This window comes from Dromiciops gliroides, chromosome 3 (genome assembly GCF_019393635.1).
Source record: "Dromiciops gliroides isolate mDroGli1 chromosome 3, mDroGli1.pri, whole genome shotgun sequence".
NCBI classification, from domain to species: Eukaryota; Metazoa; Chordata; class Mammalia; order Microbiotheria; family Microbiotheriidae; genus Dromiciops; species Dromiciops gliroides.
The window spans coordinates 583,136,660-583,149,100 of NC_057863.1; the positions used below are offsets into that span (position 1 = coordinate 583,136,660).

At 36.2% G+C, this 12,441-nt stretch overlaps 1 protein-coding gene across 1 annotated transcript; it reads right to left on the reverse strand.

Annotated features, from left to right (window-relative positions):
- Positions 1-201: 201 nt before the first annotated feature.
- On the reverse strand, positions 202-1,116 carry LOC122751672 (olfactory receptor 52E2-like). The gene has a single exon (XM_043998804.1). The coding sequence runs from the start codon at positions 1,114-1,116 to the stop codon at positions 202-204; it is 915 nt and encodes a 304-aa protein (XP_043854739.1).
- Between the last annotated feature and the right edge of the window lie 11,325 nt (positions 1,117-12,441).

Here is a 12,441-nt window from a genome sequence, read left to right on the forward strand (position 1 = left end):
ATACATATTATACAGTATAGCTCCCTTTCTTACCTTATATGGGTTATAATGAAATAGCAGGAGTACCTGCAAATAAAGGTTCACTATGAGTGAGAAGAACATGGGTTATTTTCTTTATTTCAGCTCTTGGGTTAAAATGTTTCTGTTGTTATCTGTGATGATACAGCAATCATATTCAGACAACCTTTATCCTCAGTGCTTCTAGAACATGATCCCTGATCTTTTTAGTCCTGACTCCATAGACAATGGTATTAAGGAAGGAGGCACTAGCAAATACATATTAGCGATAAAAATGTGAACATGAGGGGGTACATTGAAACCAAAGCGATGAGTCAGGAATGTGAAACCAGCTGTGGAGTAGAAGACAAGAATGACACAAACATGGGGGCCACATGTGCCCAATGCTTTAAGTCTGGCCTCACAGGATGGGAGATGGAAAACAGCACATAGAATAAGGATATAGGATATGGTTATAAAGGAGGTATCACAACAGTCAAAGATACCAGCCATACTGATGCTATAGCCCTTGGCAGCACCTGCATCTGCACATGCAAGTTTGACCAAGGCCATGAACTCACAGTAGGTGTGTGCAATTATTTGAGTCCGACAGTGGGGTAGCTGCTTAAGCAGGGTAGGGTGTGGGGAGAAAAAGACCACACCTCTAAGTACCATGGCAACACCTATCTTGGCTATGCGGATATGGGTAAGGACAGTTGTATGGTGCAATGGGTTGCAAATGGCCACATAGCCGTCAAAGGCCATTGCTAAGAAGCCAGATTCCATGGCTGTGAAACTATGGATAAAGAAAATTTGAGTTAGGCATGCATCAAAAGCAATTTCATGGGAACCAAACCAGAAGAGACAGAGCATACGAGGCACAGTGGAGGTTGACAGTACCAGATAAATGACAGAAAGCATGCATAGGAAGAGAAACATGGGCTCATGTAGGCTTTGCTCTGTTCGAACCACAGCCAAGATAGTCACATTTCCAACTACAGCCACTACATACATGGAACAGAAGGGAATCCCTATCCAAGTGTGAAGGTGCTCCAAGCCAGGGATGCCCATAAGGAAGAATGTGGATGGTGAGAATTGGGAGGCATTGGCCAGGGACATAATCATGCTACTTTGTCTTCTCAGGGAATGACTTTTGTGCTTTTAAGGCTCAAAGACTCCACCAAGACCTTAGAAACCTGAATCTGTAACATATCCAAAACAGAAGTTAAGAAAAACCATGGACGAATCCCATTAGAGATAACACCACAATATATATGGTTGCTTGTTATTAAATGCTCTGTTTGCTTTATTATGAACACTTCATAAAATGACTAGGATAAAAATGGCTATAATATTTCATAATAATGAGAAAAGCATTAAAATTCACCAATTTCCACATCCTATACTCAATGTCCCTCTCCTAATTTGTAAGACTACATTTTTTCTCTGTTCAATTGTATGTTATTATATTTAACAATTTGTCTAGGCTTTTGAATTTTGATTAATGTTATCTAATAAATAGATACTTCCACTCAACTTTATGTACCACATATATTTGAGAAACCATCATGCATATTTTTCTTCAAGTCACTAATGAAAATATTGAATAGTACAATGCTGAGGATTTCTTGTATGATACAACATACATCATATTGTTGGTCCTAATATCCTATTACTTAATAATGTACATGTGTTATTGTCTTCTTCATTTTCTTTCCTATTGTCTTTGATGTGAATGAATCAAGTTCACTGGATGTATGAGAAAAGAAAAAGAAATAAGAAAAGAAGAAAGAAAGGAAGGAAGTGAGAGAGGGAGAGAGGAAAGGAGGTGAGGTGGGAGTAAGGGAAAAAGGAAGGAAGGAAGAAAAACAATAACAAAAATACTCATTAGCAATATATATAAAATAGTATCTCTACTATGGCAAAGTTTCATGTACTGTGATTTGTGCATTGAACAGGCATGAAAAATTTTTGTAATATTTGTTAAGAAGAGGGGCAGCTAGGTGCTTCAGTGGATAAAGCCCCATCCCTGGTGTCAGGAGGACCTGATTTCAAATCTGGCCTTAGACCTTTACTAGCTTTGTGACTCTAAACATTTCATTTAATCAAAATTGCCTCCCCAAAAAAGAAAGAAAGAAAGAAAGAAAAAGTTTAAAAAAAGAAAAAAGAAAAAAAAACACTAGAAATGACTGCCAGAATGTTTATCCCTGGAGACTTTTGAGGGAAGAGATAAATTCTGGCAAAATTTCTGGGCAGAATTCATCTGATTCCACCAAGTTAGTGCTCAGATGTGTATATGGGAAAAATGTGAATTAATAATTTGAAATTGATGGCTTATGGGGGGGGCTTATGTGACTCTAGGCTGGATTAATGGAATATTTTTTCAGTTTATGTTTTTTTATCAAGAAGATTATAATAGACAACACTGTTAAAACCACATTATCACAGAATGTATGATGCAGTTCATTTGGGCCTCATTAGTTGAATTTAAAGGTGGTCTTTTACTTATGTTTGTATTTATATTAAGTAGAAAGTTCTTTCTAGAAATTTTTGTTTTATCCTGTGTACTCTGAATAGTATTATCTTTGGGGAAGAAAAAAAACACCAAAGAATACTTGAGCATTTTTGTATTCTCTGTAATTCATTAGTAAATCATTCTTAAATATTGACTCCAGGGAAATTATTCTCAAATTTACACATCTATCCCTAATCTCTTTTCTCAACACCAGTATAATACCACTAACTCCCTATAAGGATTTTTAAACTGGATATTCCATTACCATTTTAACCTCAGGGTGTCCAAACCCACCCTCTTCCAAAATTCACTCTTATGGTCAAGAGACTGTCTTCCTTCTAATAATAGAGGTTTAAACCTTGGAGTAATCCTCATATCTTCATTTTTCTTCATCTCATGTCTAATCACTTGCCAATTTACCTTCAAAGCATTTCTCACATTTGTCCTATTGTCTATAAACATCATGCCTCTGTGCCAGTTCAGAGCCTAATTACCTCTTCTTTGTATAATTGCAATAGCTTCATAATTACTATTTTCCTCAAGTGTTACCCCTTTACAACTCATTGTTTCCACATCTTCAAAAATGTTTTTCCTAAAACACTTTTCTGTTGTCACTTCCCTATTCAATCTCTCTAATATCTCCTTATTTATCTATAGGATAAAATATGTTTTTATTATTATTATTATTATTTTTTGCGGGGCAATGGGGGTTAAGTGGCTTGCCCAGGGTCACACAGCTAGTACATGTCAAGTGTCTGAGGCCGGATTTGAACTCAGGTACTACTGAATACAGGGCCGCTGCTTTATCCACTGTGCCACCTAGCTGCCCCTAAAATACATTTTTAAAAGAAATTGGCATTTACAGCTCTTCACACTCTGTGTCCAACCTAAATTCTAGTCTTATAATCTCCTTTCTACAATTCTATTAGATCTTGTTCTTCACATACAACATTCTTAGTTCCCATCTCCATGGCTTTGCATAAGCTATACAACTTGTTTGCAATTCACTCCCTTCTTAAATCAAACAAGACTTCCTCCAGAAGACCTTACCTGATCTTCCTAGCTGTTACTGCCTTGCCTCAAAAAATTATGTGGCACTGAATTTGTAATATACTTGTATATGTTCATGTTGTTTCTTTCTACATAATTTTGATATCTTGTGGTCAGGAACCATTATATTTTTAACTCTTTATCCATGATTTTTATCACAGTGCTTGGAACATAAAAGGTGCTTTATAGATGTTGATTGATTTATTGCTTCTTATCATTCTATCTCAATTAGCAGCAACTATCTCTTCTTTGATCTTCCTCTTTTCCTTAATGTAGCTAAAGAAGTAATAACTTCTATTTATTAAGAGCAGTCATTGATAACTTAAGCTCAATCTGTTATTTAGTACTCTTCACAATATTCCAATGTCTTTCTCACCCTTCTATATTTATTCTCTTTCTTTTTGTTTTTAAATCTGAGTTACTTGGTGAGTTCCCTTTATGTCTACATTGGTCCCCTTACTTACCTCTTCCCAAGATACATAGTTTCAATTAGACTGTCAAAAATATCTGTGACACAGACATAGATTGTTCAAGAAGCCATAATCTATGCCAAGCTTGTCACGTGCTTGGAAAATTCATCAATATTCTCTTTCTGTCAAAGATTCCATAGATGTCTGATGAAAGATTTACTCTGGACTATGCCTCCATTTATTTTCACCATTTATTTTATGATATATCCTGCATCTTTATCCTGTAGAAACTTAGAATGTTATCCCATCAATTTATACACTATTTTGGAAAATATATTTTCTTAGAACCATATTCCTTTTATGTCTCTGAACAAAACATTCTCCATCATCTATGAGATAAATGTTTCCTCTTTGTGTTTGTGTACCAAATTTATTATGTATATTAAAAAATACCTTGTGATTGAGGGGCAGATAGCAGTTTGTAAAATGGGAACAGATGAAAAATTCTTGAAAGATCTACAGTCATGAGGGTGGTGGTATTTCCCTAGAAAAATATCAGTCCTTTAATCAAGTAGAGTTCCTTCATACCAGGGCCATAGTCAAACTAGTTTCATACATGATTCTAGAAATCCTGGCATTTCCTTTGAAGTTTCTGTACACTGTCACCAAAGGAACTTGAACAAAATATAGTGTAATTAATGGTGGGCTGACTAAAAAATGGGGCATCTAGCATTAAATCCTTAAGTACCATTTCTTGCAGATGATCAGTATGCCATTGTGCCAGATGAACTCACAAGACCTCCTCGCTGTAATGTGGTACTGATCCAATTCAACATTAAAAGAACTTCAAGTGAGGACATTTTCTTTTCTTTATCATTGTTCCACACACCCTGGGGGAGAATAATATTTAAATTAAAGTGTTGTCCTCCTTGGATTTCAACTGTCCTAATACTTTTTATATAAATTATTTTTTTCATACTGGGCACATATGTTCTCTGAAGAAACAAAAATATGAAAATAACAGTGCATGTTGTGCATGATGATATATAAGATTGAGGTCTCCTTAAAGTAAACTATGTACTTATGGGTCATTAAAACTGATAGGATGCTTTTGTCCTTCTAGAAGTTGCTGCCAGGTCTATGACACTATGTTATTTTGGAAGCCTCAATGCACAGATGTCCCTTCCTCAATATATGAGCATTATCAGGTGAGTATTTCACAAGCCTGTGAAATACCTTCTTAACTCTGCCAGGGTTGGGGGCAAGGGATGATAATGCCATTTAAGGAAACTTCACAGAAAACTCAACAACAAGACTTAAGTATGTATACTATCATAGGAATTTTTTTTCTTTTTTTAGTGAGGCAATTGGGGTTAAGTGACTTGCCCAGGGTAATACAGCTAGTAAGTGTTAAGTGTCTGAGGCCGAATTTGAACTCAGGTACTCCTGACTCCAGGGCCGGTGCTCTATCCACTGCGCCACCTAGCTGCTCCTATCATAGGAATTTAATAGTTGTGTAACTGGACAAATCATTGAAATTCTCTTAGACTCAATTTCCTTATATGTAAACTGGGAAAATTTCACTTACCTCCCAGGATAGCAGTGAAGATCATATGTGATAATGTATGTAAATCATTTCACAAAGTTTCAAGTGCAAAACAAATATCACCCATTCCATGAGACAATTGCAATGCAGACAACACTCTTTGCTAGCTGTTGACTGAAGACCTCTATCAACTGCTTTTTTTTTTTAATTAAAAAAACCTTTTAGATTTATTGATGTGTTTTTTATATCATTCTTATTTTGGAAGAGGTCTCTTATAAGAAAGTAAAACAATTAAGCAAAACTAATAAAACTGACCTCATCTGAAAGTGCATAAAGCATTTCACATTTATAGCCCTTCTAACCCTATCCCCTCTCACCTATTTCAGTAGGAATCTCCTTAATTGTTGGTGCACTTTTGGTCCACCCCAATGTTTCCATATAAATACTTAACGCTGGGGACAGCTTGGTGGCATGGTGGATAATGTACTGTCCCTGTATTCAGGAGGACCTGAGTTCAAATCTGGTCTCAGACACTTGACACTCACTGGCTATGTGACCCTGGGCAAGTCAGTTAACCCTCATTGCCCCACCAGAAAAAAAATACTCAACACAAGCTTGAACTGCATGTCCCACCAGGTTACATTGCCTAACCTAAGATGAATAAAACTTGCTGGCACAGACAATGTATTCAATATAGAGACATCAATGAACTCTAGAGTCACCTTTCTTTAACATCTCCTGGCAAAAGTCACCATAACATGCTTCTCGTTGATCTTTCTGCCTCAGCGTCCCCTTAATTTCATTTCACTCTATGCTTGAGGCTGCTTTGAATGTGATTCATTTATATTTATATTATTCATAATTATTCTGTATATATTTATATTTGTCCTCATCTCCCTCATTAATACATAAGTTACCTGCAGCACCTGGCATACAATAGATAATCAACAAACTCACTGAATATGGTCTTAGTTAAGTTACTAAAAATATTGCTGGGATCAGTTAATGAAGCCATATCATATCCCTGTTGAGATGAAGGAAGGGTCGCTAAATCAGCTGTGAGCCAGATGGGGACCCAAAATAAATGGTGAGAGGGAGAAAGATGATTATCATGAGTATATCTTCCTTTTATTCTTCTCTTTTAAAAAATTATTATTTTTTTTACATCTTCCTTTTCTGCACCAGACCCTATTAAGTGCTATCAATGTCATAGTGCATTGCTGAGGTAGAGAGTGAGGCTGAATAGTATGCAGCTGCCTTCCTTGTAAAACTGAAATCCAGATCTCTTGAAGTGGATTAAGATGAAGAAGGAAATTAGAATTTTGTAACTCATTATTAGAGACTAGGTCTACTGGGATTCTTAATGTGTACATCCAAGTATAAGAAGAGCCAGAGAACTTTCAGGCTAGACATCAGTGTTTGTGACTGAGGTGAGGGGACATGAAGGTCTATCCTTTAAGGTTAAAGTTTAAGACCACAGGATGAGACAAATGGAGAACATTCATTTTAGATGGAGGTATTTGTTATCCATTGGTTCTAGGGTATGTCTATCATGTCATTTCTTCCAATGAGGAGAATAGCTAGGGGGTAAACTCACTAGGTAGCACATAAGAATAAGAGGAAATTTTTGATTGGAAATAAAGTGCATGCAGGGAGAAGTGTGGATATGGAAGATTAAAGAAACCTAATTTGGACTAGCAATCAGTTCCTCGTCCTGCAATGGTAATAGGAAAGCATTCAGGGAAGAGTGAAGGCACAGGAGAGATTGCAATGAACAAAAAAGGCTGAATATAAAGTAAGATTGGAGAAGTGAAAAAATAAGGCCATAATTTGGAGGGTTCTGAAATCTGGGGTGGCATTATTAGGGTTTAGCTTAATTTCCATTCCCAAATAGTCCCACTAAAATTCTATTCCTGGTGGGTAATGCTTCCTAGGGAGGTCTTTTGAGGAGAGCTCCTATAGAAAAATTGCCCAGTGAAGTGGGTGTCCCATAAAAAAAATAACATACTTGTTTTCCTTATTCTGATATAGATGTGACAAAGATATAAGATGCTAACAGTGTCATCTACCATGTAAATTAATGTACATCCCACCACCTTCTTTATCCTTTCCACCCTGGGTCTGGTAGCCATCCAGATCTGGTTCTCCATACCCTTCTACTTGATATGTATGTTGTTCCTCTGGGGCACTGCAAGAGGTCCATTAATAACAATTGCCCCCATGTACCTGAACCTCTTCATGTAGCTCTTCTCTGAGATCTCTGTGGTTGACTCAATTATCACTACTATTACAGTGCCCAAGACATTAATTTTCACCTCATTTAAAGAGAAGGAAGGGGAAGCTAGGTGGAACAGTGGATAAAGCACCAGCCCTGGATTCAGGAGGACTGGAGTTCAAATCTGGACTCAGATACTTGACACTTACTAGTTGTGTGACCCTGGGCAAGTCACTTAACCCTCAATGTCCCCCCCCCCTCAAAAGGAAACACAGTTTGAAGCCTACATTCTTAAGGTATTTATCATTTTCTCTTTGGCCAGCCTTGGATTTGAGACCATCTTGGCTATCTCAGGCACTCAAACCTCCTGACCTATGTAGGAAACTAGAAATTAGAGATGAAATGTTTCTTCCCCTCAGAGACTTGCTTTTTTCATGTTGATTTTTTTATTCTTTGCTACTTACCCTAATAGAAGACCAGCATCATTCCTAAACTTACTTCCAATTCATTTTAATGATTAATCTGCTTCTACACCCAGATCAGGATCCACAGAACTTGTGGCCCATTTGCACTTTGATGTCCTTCATTATTTAAATCTAATCTATCTTTCTGCATTATTTTCACATTATTATTCTATCCCCAAAATACACACACATATCTATGTGTACAAGCTAAACCGGCATAGTTGGTATTTCAAGGAGAAGACATATCATGTCCTATCTATTGAATTTGTACAAGAATCCCTTATGCCTGGACTGTTCTTTTGCTTTATTTCATCTTCTTATAACCCTTATTTACATTCTTTTTCTTTTTCTTTTTTTTTTTTTGCAGGGTAATGACGGTTAAGTGACTTGCCTAGGTTCACACAGCTAGTAAGTGTCATATATCTGAGGCCGGATTTGAACTCATATCCTCCTGAATCCAGTGCTGGTGATTTATCCACTGTGCCACCTAGCTGCCCCAACCCTTATTTACTTTCAAGGCTAAGATGAGCTAGAACTATCTAGAAGACTTCAAATTCTTCCCAGTTAATACTCTTTTTTTGTTTGTTTTTTGTTTTTTTGTTTTTTTGTTTTTTGTGAGGCAACTGGGGCTAAGTGACTTGCCCAGGGTCACACAGCTAGTAAGTGTTAAGTGTCTGAGGCCGGATTGGAACTCAGGTCCTTCTGAATCCAGGGCCGGTGCTCTATCCACTGCGCCACCTAGCTGCCCCCCCCAGTTAATACTCTTACTTCTCCCTAAATACCCTTGTATTTATACTAAAGATAATTTTACTTTATTATCTCATGAATTTTGTATTTCTAGAGTAAAAATTTAACATAACATTTGTGAGAATTGGAATGGCACCCATGCTGGAGAGATACTGTAGGGAAGCTCTGCCATGAGGAGAAAACATGTGATTTAGAGACCATGTGACTTTAGCGTACAGAAGTTACATCTATAGAACCACCTATGGGACTTATCAATCAGAGCTACCAGCCAATTAGCTTGGAGCTGTGGGTATGTGGACAACCCTGTTTCCTGTTGGAGAGGAGGTTTCTGGGAGGAGGAAGGAACAAGCTCTCTCTTTTCATCTGGGAAACAAACATGGCTGCAGATGGAGAACGGGGGGGGGGGGGCCCTCTTAGTCATTCGGACACCAGCATGGTGGTGAGAGATTTCACGTGGGTTGCCAGGAAAGGAAATTGCTTTCTTTCTCTCTGGCTATACTGAATTAGATCTAAGATAGGATTTCCATGCTATAAGGAATCTGTTCTCAATCTCTCTCTCTTCACCAACTTATATCTTTTAATAAATCTTCAAAAGCCTAAACTCTTGTTGAATTTATCAGCAATTTTAGCCAGCTTCCCCCCAAGACTGGGAGAGGGGCAGATTAGAACCCACATCTAGAGTTTAAACAACACACATTTCTGAAGGCAGAGACTATTTCATTTTTCTACTTTTTGTGAGTATACCTGTTGCAGTGCCTTGGTCATAGAAATTATTTAATAAAAGTTTTTACAATTAAATTTAAATATTTTTAAAGATGAAAGGTTAGTTATATTCATACTTAATGAAATCTTAATTAAAATAACTTTCCTAGAATTATTCTCTCTAAGTTGATACCTGGTCAAGGTTCCTAAACTTCGTAGTATTTTCTTAATTTGTTTCAGAAAGGAGAGTGCTGACAATTCTAATACTCATCTCAAAAACATAAGGTTCTCTTCTCATTTTAAGTCAAAAGAAGTGATATAGCAAACAACTGTTGAATTGCAAGATAAATGAGAGATCAACTGGACTAACCAATGAACGGCAATCCCTTTTTTCATCTTTACCAAATGATCATATTGCTATTGCTTGAAGAACTCTAGTGTAGGAAAAGTCATGATTTCATTTAACAGTTAATTTCACATTTTACATTTCTAATGGTTACTAACTGTTACATTACATTAAAATAAAATTTTCTCCAAATTCTACCCATTCTTCTCAATCCTGATCTCTTGGGTAAGAGAGAACAAATCGAATCCTTCTTCTACATCAAAGTTTATCAGATGTTTCAAATCTCTTTCCCTAGTCTCTTTTTCAGGTTAAACAGATGAATCCTTCTACAAGTATATTAAACAGTCTCAAACATCTTCACCACCACCACCACCCCTCATTTGGCTATATCTAGCTGGTAAACATTCTTTTCTAAAATTCAGAACTAAATATAAGTATTCCAGGTGTTCCCTGACAAGGACAAAATAGAAAATAAGAAATTCCCATGTTTTAGTTATATAGTATAGCTATGTTCCCTTTCCATGCCCCTACTCCCCTACAAATAAAGGCACTTACATGACAGGATTCGAAATGCTGGATGAAGCTGGGGGTCAATAACATAGGGAAGATCCAGGAGTTGAGACAGTTTTGCCAGCAGCATCATCCCTGATTGGGCAAGTTATAGTGTCTAAGCCTCCCTGCCTTTTCTTTGGAATTCCTGAGCCTCCTGGAAGAACAAGCTGCCCCCAGGGCAATCGTTAGAGACTAGACCCTGGGTTGTATCATTAAAATTTTGACATCCAATCCTCATAGGACTGATTAAGGCAAAGCCTTAAGGTTCTGCATCAGAGAATAATCTCATCTCTACTAGAGTGATATTTTCCTCAAAACAGAGAATTTCAAAATATCACAGATTTCATGAAGTCCCTTTCAAAGTAATCAGGGACTTTAAGCTCATTATTGAGTATGGGATGGCATGATTTTAGAAACTGGGTCAAATCTGCTTGAGTAGTCTAGGAACAATCATCTTGCCCATGAGCATGCCTCTTTTAGAAAATATAACAAAGCAGGGGGATTTTTGTTCTGTTCTCTTTTCTTAATTCTAATAAAAGTCATTCCATGTTCTCTCTTGTGTTCCATGTTGTTCTTGTTGTTTTAATGACTCACGCTGTTTGAAAAGTTATCTTTGTGTCTAACGTTAATTATTTCCATTTCATTGTCTCTTCTTTGGTCCAGACTTCAGTAGAAATGAAGATGACTGATTATTCATGTATATTTAACATAGTTGGAGATTCTCTCATGAGTGATCCCAGATTCTTAATCACACATGACAAGAAACACTTCTACAGGTTTTAACATCTATGAATATTCCTCTGTGCTTTCTCCCTGCTCTTTATTTCCATCTTAATCTTGCCAATATAGACCAAATACATGCCTATTTTTAAACAAACCAGTATGATGAATTTTCTTTTTTACTTCTGTATTAGTTGATCAGCAAATATTCATTAAGATAGCCATGATGATGAGTGCAAAAATAAACAAACAAATAAATACAAAAATGCACAAATAAACAAAAAAAATAAATGAGTGAGTGAATGAATAAGCAAACAAACAGAGTAGTCCCTGCCCTTAAAGAGGCCATATTCTAATGGGGTGTGTGTACCATATACATATAGTAGAAGATATACATTCAAAAGTATGTTTTGTACATGTTCATGTACATGAAGTAGAATTTCCCATCACATTAATACAGAACTGAGAGAAGATTGTGTTATATAGAATAATAGAAAGAATATTGGATTAGGAGTCAGAAGAACTTAATTATACTCTTAGCTCTGAAATTTACTAACTATATGAAATAGTGAATAAAACCCTTAATTTTTTGATTCCATTTTTTTTCCTTTGTAAATGAAATAAGAATCCCTTTCTTCATGGTTCAATTGTGTGTATATATCTATATCAACATCAATGTCAACATTGACATCTCTTCATATCTATCTATTTATAAATGTTTTAATGATCTAATATTGACATATATTCCATAAATTCCTATGGTTCATTCCTCTTTTGGTTTAATTATATATAATATCCATAAGAAAAAGTTAAGACCTTGCTTTGGCAAAACTTTGTTTTGTTTTGTTTTTGCTCAATAACAAACACAGTGCTCTACCAAGACCAGAATATCAATACTTAATTATTATAGGTATTAAAAAATAAATAAATGGTCTTTCTTGGTTGATATAACTCAAAAATATCATTATGTATAACCACATTGTGTGTCATGTCCTATAATTTCAGATTCCAAAGGAATGTACAATGCCTCTTTCTGATCATCAAGGTGGTTGGTATGTGTCAAAAATGGGGTTTATTCATAATTCAAAGGAATAATAAGAGTTTAGGCATGTCATGAATCTGGTTTATTTTTGGTTATTTTTCTTGGGCTGCTTTATTCCTATCATTTCCATTTTTT

Coding starts and splice junctions, on each gene's coding strand:
- LOC122751672 (XM_043998804.1), bottom strand. CDS start 1,116: ATGTCCCTGGCCAATGCCTCCCAATTCTCACCATCCACATTCTTCCTT.